The sequence below is a fragment of the Lagenorhynchus albirostris genome, chromosome 8, assembly GCF_949774975.1.
Source record: "Lagenorhynchus albirostris chromosome 8, mLagAlb1.1, whole genome shotgun sequence".
Classification (NCBI taxonomy): Eukaryota; Metazoa; Chordata; class Mammalia; order Artiodactyla; family Delphinidae; genus Lagenorhynchus; species Lagenorhynchus albirostris.
The window spans coordinates 67,137,147-67,150,140 of record NC_083102.1 but is presented as its reverse complement, the minus strand read 5'-3'; the positions used below and the strand labels follow the sequence as shown (position 1 = coordinate 67,150,140).

The following is a 12,994-nucleotide window of genomic DNA, read 5'->3' as shown; positions in this document are numbered from 1 at the left end:
GACAGAGCACCTTTCAGTGCTACCACCCCTGCCACACACCCCTTTCATCAATTACTGCTGTTGCTGCTGCCTCTCATCAGCATGGATTCTGTGAAGCCCCTTTTTTCTTGGGTCACTAGCATCTGATTAATCATCTGGGCTTGTGCTTCTGATTGGTAGAGGCTGGGTCATGTGCAAACCCTATTTTCAAGTCAGGCTAGTAAAGGAAGGTATCTGGCCTTTCATCTGTTATTGTGCTTTATAAAGTCTGGCTTTCAGGATTTAGGAAGATGTTTCAGATGCTGCCCAAAATGAATGACAGGTACCACACACCCACCCCACTTGTGTGTACGTCTTTGAGCTCATGTTGCCAACAAGATTTACCAGTAGACATAGGTAAATATCCATATACCTGAGCTGTATGAAATGGTTTAGCAGTCATTTACTCCAATAAGGATTAACAGAGTCACAAGCATCCCTCATTCTAAAATATAGTTAGGTTTTGGAAGTCCTTGCCTTGTTCCTGGTACTTAACCCCTTCTCTGAATGGTGTATGAATTTTTGCCACTTAAAAAGATATTTTTACCATTTTATGCTATACTAGAAAATCTTGAAATGCTTAGTATCCATGTTGTGGTAAGTTTTTTTGTTTGTTTCTTTCTTTCTGAATTTTATTCTCATTTAATATATAACAGAGAACAGTTATCATGGTTTGCAAATCAAGATATTTACATTCTTTAGCAAACCTAACATTCTATCCTTTAATTCAATAGGTATACATTTCCACTTACATTTCAACATCTTTAAAGTCTGTTTCCATTTTACAGTGAATAGAACACGTTAGCTAGATTGGCAGCATTTTTTTCCTTTTAGTGATGTGCAGAGTAGTTTTGCATCTTATAAATATCTTAGAATTTTTGAAATATAATACTTATTTTTAAATATAAAAATAACAATGAGTTACAGATTAAGGTCATTGCATAATTATGTCTCCTAGTTGTCAATGTCTTTGGTTGATATTATAGACTTCAGACATCAAGACTCTCCAGGAAATTATACAAACCCAACACAAACCCTCATTTCCACTCCTCTATTTTTACAGCTGTGTCATTCTTCTCTGTTTATCTCAAAACGGCACCTGCAGCCTCTTCTGTAGTCTCCTGGTGGTGTGTGAATTATACAAGGGGAATCCTCAGGCCAGGCATGGACCTCTGCCATCCTGCTTTCCTGAGCTCCCTAGCACAGAGCCAATAGTGTCTTTTTCCTCATTTGATTAGTTCAAAGAGTGGTTACCCTATGAAACTACATCTCCGATTTAAACAAATACACCATTATACCCATGATAATAATGCCATTTATGTCTTTGCATCCCCTATCAGGAAAATTCCCTTATTTTGCACTAATTTTTCCTTTCCCATACTGCTTAAGGATTAATCAAAACAATGGCTTATATATTTGTGTAGTGACCTACAGCTTTTGATACACCTTTGTGTGTATCATCTCACTTTCACAACAAATGTGTCTTTTTTTTTTTAAATTTTCATTGGAGTATAGTTGATTTACAATGTTGTGTTAGTTTCAGGTGTACAGCAAAGTGAATCAGTTATACATATACATATATCCAGCTGACTTACAACATTATGTAAGTTTCAGATGTGCAACATAGTGATTCACAGTTTTTAAAGATTATACGCCATTTATAATTATTATAAAATATTGGCTATATTTCTGTCTTGTACAGTATATCCTTATAGCTTATTTTATGCATAGTCGTTTGTAGCTCTTAACCCCTATCCCTAACAAATGTGTGTCTTATGACAGGGTGATTATCCTTATTTTATAGATAAGAAAACAGCGTTTGACTAAGCTCACATAACAGTGGATGGTAGATTCCAAATTATAATTGATTTCCAGACCTCTGAATTAGTTATTTCTTCTTATCCACTCTGTCCTTTAATATTCAGACTCTGAATGTCTGAATTCCTTCTCTTCTGTTATTTTGAATTTCCATTTAATGATCTTGTAATACAAATTTGAACAAACAATAGCACTTTTTAGTGTTTTCTAGCTATATAACAAAAATTGGTAGAATTTATATCTGATATCCAGTATTTTTATTAATGATTAATTCATCTTTAAGCTTGAGAAATGATCCCAAAATCAATTGCTTTGAGGAGGGGAGGGATTTAGTAGTATTTGTTTTTGACAGAAAATAAATTTTAAAGAATATGCCTTATTCTAGCATTGATCTTACTCACCTATAATCTTTTTTTCAACACCTCTTTTATTTCTAGTTATGTTTCGCCTCTATGACACGGATGGAAATGGCTTCCTGGACAGCTCGGTAATTTTTTCCTTCAAATTTTCTGTGAAAATTTCAAAGTAGTTTGTTCTGAAAAATGCAATGAATAAATTTATAGCTATTACCACAGAAGATACAATATAATTTCCATGCACTCACACAGCATTTTTATCATCTGACTTTTTGAAAGCAAGTGATCTGAGGAAACTGTTAGGATTACAGTTGTTCTATTGAATAATTTTACTACAAAAAAGTGACTTTTTTATGTACAGAAAGATAAAAAAGACTTCAACCCTGTCTGAATAAAATATAAGAGAAAGATGAGACCATTGATCTAAAAAGAAAAAAAATGTGTGTATGTGTGTGTGTGTATATATATATATATATGTGTATATATATATATATATATATATATATACACACATATATAGGAAAATATCAAGAATACAGGTAGAATTTAAAGGAATTACGAACTTGATTCAATCATTTTATTATTTTCCCACTTTTTAAGTACTGTTACTCACATATGTTGATGAAATGGGTAATTATATTTAAAACTGCTTTGGCAAACTTCCCTTCTCATCTGATTTTAAATCCAACTTGCACTCTATCTATAATTTTACTCATAAAAATGAATAGAAGAAAAATACCATCTCACAGAAAGTAATAATTAAATGTTTATTTTATTTGTAGTATATGCAAATCATTGACAGTTTTCAGAGGAGAAGTTAGACTCTTAGTTCTCAAATCAGGGCCTCCTGAATATATCCATCTCAGTTTCCACCAATGATGTATTTTCTATTTAACATTTTGTATATTATATCATGTCCTGTTCTATGAAGGTAATATAAGAATATTAACCAAAGAGTAAGTGTCACATTATGGAAATTTTGAAGTACATAGGTACATGTAAAAACAAATGTTTTGATATATTTAATATTGATTAAAATAAACATTATTTCTGATAATGAGTTTCTCTCATCATCTGATATGTCTGTCTATGGCAGAACTCAAACAGACTGTTACAAGCAAAGCAGTGAAGTTAGAGACATATTTATGTAACACTGAGTAGGATAATGGTGCATTCGTTTCTCCAGAGAGAGATACAAATATATAATTCTTACTCTAGGAAATGACCACCAATCTGAATTGATGCTGTGATTGTGGGATTTCTTATGTTAGGGTCTTTCTAATTTTTCAAATGCTGTTATTTTTAAGTGCCTAGTAGTGTTCAGTTTTCCACTTAGGAATATTAAGCAACATGATACATTTGCTCATTTTCTGGTAGCATTTCACGGCGAGAAGTTTAGATTTCTACTACATATGTCAATATGCTTATTGTAGCGTTTCTGACTACACTAATGCAAATTATATTTTTAATGCAGATTTGTTTTCTTTTTCTTTTTAATTAAATTAAAACAATGTTTCTTTACTAGGCTCTTAGCCATGGGTTGGCAGCTGAGTAGAAAATTTAGTCAAATGCTGTTCTTGGTCTCTGGCCATTTTTTGGTTAACATATAGTAGATTACTAGCAATATTTATAACTATATTCCCAATATTAAACAATGAGCTGAGGATAAATAAGTTTGTTTATGATTAAATTAGTCTGTTTTAAAATAAAGGTCTGGATTTAATTTCTGTGATTTTCTCCATATAACTTACTACCCCAGGATATTTCCTTCATTGTCAGGTAGGAAGCGCACCTTCTGATATCATTTGTCTTTGAAATTTAAAGGCTATGTTCATATACTGGAGACACAACAGAAGAAAATTAATACTTTGAGAAATGACCAGTATGTCTAATAATGCTAGCTAATGTTTATTGATCACTTGTGCCAGATAAGATAAATGTATTTCATAGAACAGCATATTTAATCTTGGTAGCAACTCTGTGAACGAGGTACTATTAGAATACCCATTTTACTGTTGAGGAAACTTAGAGAGGTTAGATGACTTATCTAGTACCACATGTGTACACAATAGTCCACCAAAAATAGTTTCTGTTCCTCCAAACATATCCAGAGACTTTAACGGTTCCAAACCATTAAGGCATATATAAGCAAAGATAAAGTAACTGGAAGATTAGTTACACACACACACACACACACACAATTCTAGCCTCTAATTGCAAGGGATTAGTGTTTAAAATATTTCACATCTGTAATAAACACATTTATATTTGCATTGTTTCTGGGATGACCTGTGTTATATAACATTTTCATGATTTCATATATATATTTTTGGAGAGAGAGAGTGTAGCTTTCATCAGCTTCTCAGAGGGATCCATGAATCCCCCCCAAAAAAAACCCCTCTTTTACTATATTTTCTTCTTCATTTTATGCATACCACGTACATTAGATCAGAGGTTTTAGTAGAATAAATTTTATTAATATACTTTCAAGCCTTATTCTTTATATTTCTTATATTTTACATTATCGTACTATGAAATACCGCTTTTAATTGTCATGGACGGACTACCCTTAAAATTATTGGCATTCACAAAGTATGTTTAATCTTTTCTGAAGATACAGAAAAATTAAAACATTAAATAAATCGGTATGAAAAAATGTTATAATTTATTTAGCCAAGGCATATATATTAACCAGCAGTTCTTCAAAGAGTTGACGTTGAGCAGAAGAATGTGAATATTCAAACTAAAATTCTATCCCCTCATAAAATAAACTCTGCATGCACTTAGCCTCCAAACCTTAACCTGAACACACCTCTAGCAGAGCAAATTTTACCAGTAAATGGCTAGAACCGTCAGTATACGTTCTCAGTGTATCAGAATAAAAATAAAACGCTCAGCTGCCCTCAAACCCTTCCTCCCACCACCCTTCCACACCTGTTTTCAAGCTGTGGGGTCAGGATACTCAGTACTTAAAAATCACAGCTTTTTGTGAAAATATGCAGGTTCCTACTTTCATCAGATGCTGCTTTCCAAACAAAAATTTTCTTAAAAATCTCCTGGAAGAAAACCTTTCTTTGTATAGTTGTGCCCTCTCCTGGTGAAGGTTTCTAGACAGAGTACAAAGGAATGTATATTTAGGCTCTTCTTTTATGTATAGTTAAGTAGGCCTTTAAAATGCAGAGGTATATGTTTACTTTTTATGTAAAATTAATCATCTCACTCCTTTAGTTTTTGAGCTACATGTTGAACAAATCAATTCCTGTAAGTCAAAGTTGAAGAACTTACTAAGACCTTGTATTCATTTTCCCTCTCCTTCCTTCCCTCCCTCCCCTTCCCTTCCCTCTCCTCCAGGAACTAGAAAATATCATCAGTCAGATGATGCATGTGGCAGAGTACCTTGAATGGGACGTCACTGAACTTAATCCAGTAGGTATAGGAATGATTTAACTGTTGGCTACATTCTAGAAGACCCCTTTCTCTTTCATCTTTTTTGCAATCCTAATATATTACTGGCATTTGATTTTTTAAAATTTTTTTATTGGAGTATAGTTGATTTACAATGTTGTGTTAGTTTCAGGTGTACAGCAAAGTGCATCAGTTATACGTATACATGTATCCACTCTTTGTTAGATTCTTTTCCCATATAGGTCATTACAGAGTATTGAGTAGAGTTCCCTGTGCTATACAGTAGGTCCTTATTAGTTTTCTATTTTATATATAATAGTGCGTATATGTCTTTTGATAACTCTAAATTACTATTTCTAATCAATAGCTGAAGTGGATTCTGAACAAGAAAAAGTATATGTGGTTTTCTGAAGCCCTTAGTAATAATAACTTTTGCTTTTCTTCCTCATGGAAATTAATTTGCATGGTAGTCTAATATAGGTGTAGGTGAACAGAAGCTGCTGATGACACTGCTAAGGTCATACCATGCCACAAAAAAGTCAGAACTGACATGTTTTTTATGATCGCCATGATTTTCCTTATATGGAAATAGCTAAAATATTCAATCTAAAAGAGGATGAAGGCGATTAAGAAGACACTAATGATGGTTTACTATGCACAGTGCACTGTTATCTTTGCATATGTGTTATTTAAGGCTCATAACTCTACAAGGTAGATACTACTATTTTATTCATTTTACAGATGAGGAAATTGAGACCCCCAATTTTTTTTCATTTATTTTATTAAAGTATAGCTGCTTTACAATGTTGTGTTAATTTCTACTGTGATTCAGTAGAAATTAATTTCTACTGTGATTCAGTAGAAAAATATAACTGAGTCAGCAAAGTGATTCAGTTATATATATATATATATATATATATATATATAAAACTATATTCCCATTTGGGGAATATAGAATGTGTATATATATATATATATATATATATATACACACATTCTTTTTCAAATTCTTTTCCATTCTGGTTTATCACAGGATATTGAATATAGTCCCCTGTGCTATACAGTGGGACCTTGTTGTTTATCCATTCTATATATAATAGTTTGTATCTGCTAACCCCAAACTCCCAATCCATCCCTCCCCACCCACCTCCCCCTTGACAACCACAAGTCTGTTCTCTATGTCTGTGAGTCTGTTTCTGTTTTGTAGATAAGTTCATTTGTGTCATATTTTAGATCCCACATATAAGTGATATCATATGGTATTTGTCTCTTTGTCAGGCTTACTTCGCTTAGTATTATAATCTGTAGCTCCATCCATGTTGCTCCAGTGGCATTATTTCATTCCTTTTTTGTCTGAGTAATATTCCATTGTATATATGTACCACATCTTCTTTATCCATCCATCTGTTGGTGGACACTTAGGTCACTTCCACGTCCTGGCTATTGTAAATAGTGCTGCTATGAACATAGGGGTGCATATATCTTTTCGAGTTATAGTTTTGTCTGGATATATGCCCAGGAGTGGGCTTGCTGGGAGGCCCCAAAATGTTAGTTACTTGCCCAAAACTCTGCAGCTAGTTAAAGATTGAGCTAGGAAACTTTAATCAAATTGTTTCAAGAAATAGTATCTAACAATGCCTATAAGAGCATTAAAAACCTCTTATTTTCAATAGATTTATATCAAAGCTACAACATTATTCAAATGTGCATTAAAACAAACATGATTCGCAACTTTTACTTTGGCCACAGGAATATTTGGGGGAGAATATTATTGATTTTAGTTTCTCTTTGAAACCAACTAAGTTTAGCATATTGTATATTAATTAAGTAAATACAAATCAATTTTATGTAAATGGTTTACATTTTGTATGAATTCAAAGAGCCTATTTAACCATATAAATTCACATTTATGCAGTCAACAGCACGGTAATGGCATGATTATGTGATAGGAGCGGTCTGATAGCTTTTCCCTTGCTTTGCAAACTCATGCGGTTAAAGTACAACAAAGTCAATGCAGTGTCATGGAAAGGGAGAGCGCCTTTCTTACTGGGATTAGGGTTTTCCAAGTTTTAACTCAGCTGATTTTTCTTTTTCCTTTTTTTATTTTTGAACATGGAAACACACATGCTGTGCACATGATGAGTGGCGGGTATCATTAACAAAATTGCAGTATGCATATGGAATAGTAAAGTAGATGGTAACGTATTTAATTCTAAGAATACCGTTTGATTCATCTTAATACTATTTGCACTGAAATCAAAGGACTCATAAGTTCTGCTGCCTTTTCTGGTTATGTTAATGTAAAACACAACATTGTAAATGTAAAAGATACATGCACTTTTATGTTCATGTGAATATAATTCACCTATCAATCAAGGCTCTTGTCCTCACTGGAGTAATAGAGGGAAGGGGGGTCTTTTTCAATCAGCTTGGAGCGCAGAAGGAGGCACCACCACATCACCATATTTGGCGGTGGGGGGTTTGAGAAAAGAGGGATCTGGATGCTCTAAAGAAGGAACAGTTAGTGGTTGGGCAGTCTAATTAGGACAAATACCTACTGGAAAATACAAATAAAAAGCTATATAGCATTATTAGTCATTTGTGACACATACTGACAAGTCTGCCCTTTCTGTGGACAGTATAAAGAGTAAAGATAAAAGACGGCTGTTTGCTGTCATAGTAACTGCCTCATCCTGCCTGATGATTCAGCAGCTCTCCCCATTTTAAACACATGTGTACATTTGTACACGTTGTCTGACTCCTGGTAAGTTTGCATCATAACTAAAGAGAATTGTACATTTCAGGTTGATGGCTCAGGGTAGACTGAGATGCCCTCGAAGGGAGTTTTTAAAAACTAACCCAGGTTCTACCATTAGATTTATTAAGTACAGTATGAAAGTATCAGCCCTCTGAAACAAACACTCTGTGTTTTACTTCTCTCCTCATTTGTTCATTTCTGCTAGTTCATCAGAGTGTCTTCAAGGGGGAGGGCCTTTTAATGAGACCTTATGCCATTTTGCCCAATTCTAAATGATTTCCCTTGTCTTTCATTTTGAGTGTGATGAAATAATTATTTCAACATCACTTTGTTCCAAAGAGTCTCTTTCCGCTACCTATAGATAAGTTTGTTTCAATGAAGGAAAATAATCTGATTTTCAAAAACTTGCTGAGGAAAGACACCAATCCACTAAGTTCAGGGATGTTGAGGCAAATAATACTTCTGTCCACATATCACGTTATTCCATTTATTGCACCTTTTCAAATTTTTCTTCTAATGCTCTCTGTACTTCTTTCTTTTTTCAAGTTGATTAAAAGCTCCATATTAGATAAATGTGGTGAGTTACTTCCTTCACTGCATTCTACCATGTTTGCCACTTTAGTGCCATTAGATGGGAGGTACTTTGCCTTCCCAGCAGCCAGGGGTAATATGTTTGGGTAATATATATTAGCAAATATAATTTCTGCTAATATAACACTAACAACACCTGTATTACACTTACTATATATGCTAGACACTCTTCAAAGATACTTATAATGTATTAGCACCTTTGACCTCACAACAACCCTTCGAATTAACAGCTAATATTAGCGCTATGCAGCCGAGAGATAAATATATTACAAACAGCCACTACGGAGAACACTTTAGGACACTCTGTGCAAGTCTTCCTTAGAAAAGAAATCTAATCAAAAAATTATTTGATTGTTTAACTTCTTGGCTCCATTAAGTTCTGATAGGCAGTTAAAAGCAACTTAATTCCTCCGCCCCACACCACTTAGCGAAGAATTATTTCAGCTCTTTGCCGTGAAGTTAATTTGGTCTGTCATTGTCTGGCATATATTTGAATTTTTTAAAGTAATCTAGAGAAAGCAATTAAAGATCACTTTCATGGTTAGAGATACCTTCTTGTTTAAGCTGTACCATCCAAGTGACAAAATATTAATAAGTTAAGCATTTATTTATCAAAGCTGGTCAGTGTAAGTAGTCAGGGTTTTGAAATCATAGCAAAGCTACTATATGCTCAATAGGATTAACATGGTACCGAGTTATTTAGATATTTACCTCAACTCTCTACTTAGCTGCTGGTCACAGTTTATCATAACCAATTCAGTGCAATACTTTGTTGTGTCATATGAAACTTATCTTATTGATTTATTTCAAGTTTTTCCTCATCTCCTCTTCTCCAGATCCTTCATGAAATGATGGAAGAAATTGACTATGATCATGATGGAACAGTCTCTCTGGAGGAATGGATTCAAGGGGGCATGACAACAATTCCACTTCTTGTGCTCCTGGGCTTAGAAAATGTAAGCATTTACAGAGAGGGGGTGGCCTGGTGGTAAGTCAGTGGGGTTCTCTTTTATACATTTTGATTATAAATTCATCTGGCTATTTTCTACCATTAAGTATATAGTGAGTGCCTGCTTGTAATACGTATGTCACAGTACAAGTTGACAATAACTCCTTGTATAGTAATACTTGCCACAAATATATTAATTCTTTCTAGGTATTACGTATTATTTAATACATAATCTCTCTCTTTTTTTCCACTATTTAAAGTGCAATCTTGTTAAAAGAAAACATTGACCTTATTTTACCTAATGCAAGAAACATCCCAGTATTATTGCATTCTGTGCTCCCCCTCCCCATGAAGATGATCTATTTTATTAATAACCAAACCCATAGTTGGGGGAGCCAATTATATATAGAGGTGGTTGAGTTTATATGCGTGTGTGTGCGTGTGTGTGTGTATGTGTGTAAATGTTTTCCTTACATATCAACAGTCTGTCAACGTTCTTCCTTCTAAGCCTGTCGAAGTTCTCTTATATCATTGCCTCCAGTGGTATTTAAAACTGGTGGTTTGGGGAATAAAGTAGATCCATATAAGATCAGAATGTGATATGATAGTGACTTAGAGTCCAAATCTTGCTGCCCCGGCTTCGTGTGAATTTTAGTAATAGTTAATTTAAAAATCCAATGAGTCAATGCTAGATTTTTATACTTAGCTTAATAAATAAGAATTAACTCTAACATGAGTATAGTAAAATTTATACTTAGATTCAAAGAGTATTACTGATGGAGAGCACCCTGACACATAGAATATTTAGAGTTTTGAGATGCAAGAATGTAATGTCCACCACTTTGCTGCTGACCTCCACATTTTCCATGCTTCCTGTTACCAGCAATAATGATTTTTCAGATTCAAGACTATACCGCAGTTACTCAAGACACCAATTTTTTTTAAAGACAGTTCTCAAGAGATCTTGCAGTCTGTGTTTGTAAAACATGTGAGAGTATATAAAAATAGGTTTGTACATATTTACATATGGGTTTGGGAATATATAAATGGGTTTCAGATGGTAGAATTTGTCTCCAGTTCACCTGGATCTTCAAATTCGTTTACATTCAGGTTAATCTTAGCCTTCATGAGGCCCATGGGATTTTAGACATGGTCAGAGGAAGGAAAAGAAAAATTACTAATAGATGATAAATAGGAAATTACCCTTAAAGTAAATAATTTATTAAAACAAAGTTAATATAGACCTTATTGTTAATAGATACATATTTCTACATTTTACAAATTAATGAAGCAATACTTCCTGTATCTGATGTTCTTATACTATACATGACCTAGTATCTTTTGTAATAACTTACTATATATCTCTGTATCATAAATATGTGTTTATTGTTTAATATACCTTCTGTCAAAAGCATATGTAAATCAGACTGTTGGGAGAAAACAGAAAGAAAACTGACTAAATATTAACTTTGTAAGGTTTGGTGTATATTCTATACTGAAAAATAGTTGACAAATGACTATTCAAGAAATTCTATTGATAATGGTTCCCAAAGGGAATTTTATATTTTTAAAGATAAAATGTTTTTATTCTAAATATTTATGGAAATTCTTGTATGAGAGAATGAAAGAAGTAAGTAAATCATTTGGTAGTTGAGAGTTGGACAGGAAAGTACAGAAATGGAGATATAGTCATCTATATTTTTAATATCACAGAAAGATTTTGAAATAATGTTTTCTTTTGGAAAATATTACTTAGAACTTCTTTAGTTTTATTCATAAATACATATATTTGTGAAATTATGAAAATAGCATTGGTAAATATAGTCCACAAATCTATGTGGATTTAACTAAAAATATTTTAAACAAATACAATGTACCTCATCGGTTTCTAGTGTAGCAGTAACTTTATTTCAACGGAATGACAATTCTTTGCCATTAATGTCCATCAGGTTAATGATACATAATTTACTTTATATTCATATTCTTAGATTTATATTTTATGTTTTTCGTTAAAAGATTTTTTTTTTGGAGCTAATAGGAGAAATCGATTCAGGGTTTCAAAGAAACCCAAGCTGTGTTCCAAAGTTGGGTTCCCAGTCATGGCCACTAGATGGCAGGGCTACATTATTTAACATTTGTAGATCAACTTGGATATGAGATTGGATGGTTCCCCTGTGAAGAACAATTCTGAGAGTATTTTCTTCACTTCTTAAAAAAAGAATAAGTCAATAATGTTTTTAAAATTGGCTTTTAATAAAATGGAAAATCTATGTAATTATGATCACAAATCAGAGCATCTATTTGTTAAAAACAGCTTTTTAATTCCCAGGCATGGTAGGTGTTTTACAAACCAGTAATGACACAATGACAACTGAGTGATGAGGGCCTTTTTTAGTAATTGAGATTTATTTCCTTTTCTGTAGGCAGTAAATGTGTTTTGTTATTACCTGTAGAGAATTTGATTCATGGTGTCCTTCCCTCCTACTTCGCCCCCCACTTTTGCTTATGAGATTAGAAATCTAGAAGCTTTAGGTTGAATTCAGCCATTTATTGTGAGGCCTGTCTTGTTATGTTGTCCTATATATTCTTGTCTATTGTCAATTATGAGCTCAGGGAGTAGATGCTAATTGATAGTGCATGTTAAATACCACAGTGTATTTGAAAGTGACCGTGGTGTATTAGCCCAATTACCCAGATAAGAATATTGCCCTGGGAGAGCAGTCCTCACGTGAAATGTAAGGTAGAGCAGTTGTGATTTTATTGTAGTTCATTTTTCTCCATCAACAGAATTTTTTAAAGTACTCTATTTTACCTAATACCCATTGTGGTGCTAGGATCAGAATTGTAGTTTATCAGAACCTAATTCTTTATCAAATGCTAGGGAGTAGAAGTCATTTCCTTTCTCTTACAAGAAGTCCTTCACACTTCATGAGACCCAGTATGAAATGGTATAGTCTCTTACATCTGAAGTAAAATCGAGTGTTTGGGTGGCATATGTGATTTTGATTACAATGAAAAATTTATGCCTGAGACTTACTCATTCTTCCTTCAGCATTCATCTCAGTGAAGAATTGCTTTTTTAAAAAATCTTATTTTGAA

The 12,994-nt window shown here is 33.4% G+C and overlaps 1 protein-coding gene across 6 annotated transcripts in view; it reads left to right on the top strand.

Moving 5' to 3' along the window:
* DGKB (diacylglycerol kinase beta) overlaps positions 1–12,994 on the top strand; it is a 648,769-nt gene that overhangs the window by 133,018 nt on the left and 502,757 nt on the right. For all 6 annotated transcript variants that reach the window (XM_060156129.1, XM_060156127.1, XM_060156125.1 and 3 more), the window contains 3 exons: positions 2,274–2,323; positions 5,544–5,618; positions 9,783–9,902. In XM_060156129.1, coding sequence (XP_060012112.1) covers positions 2,274–2,323; positions 5,544–5,618; positions 9,783–9,902 — 245 coding nt within the window. The remainder of the gene's footprint in view (positions 1–2,273; positions 2,324–5,543; positions 5,619–9,782; positions 9,903–12,994) is intronic.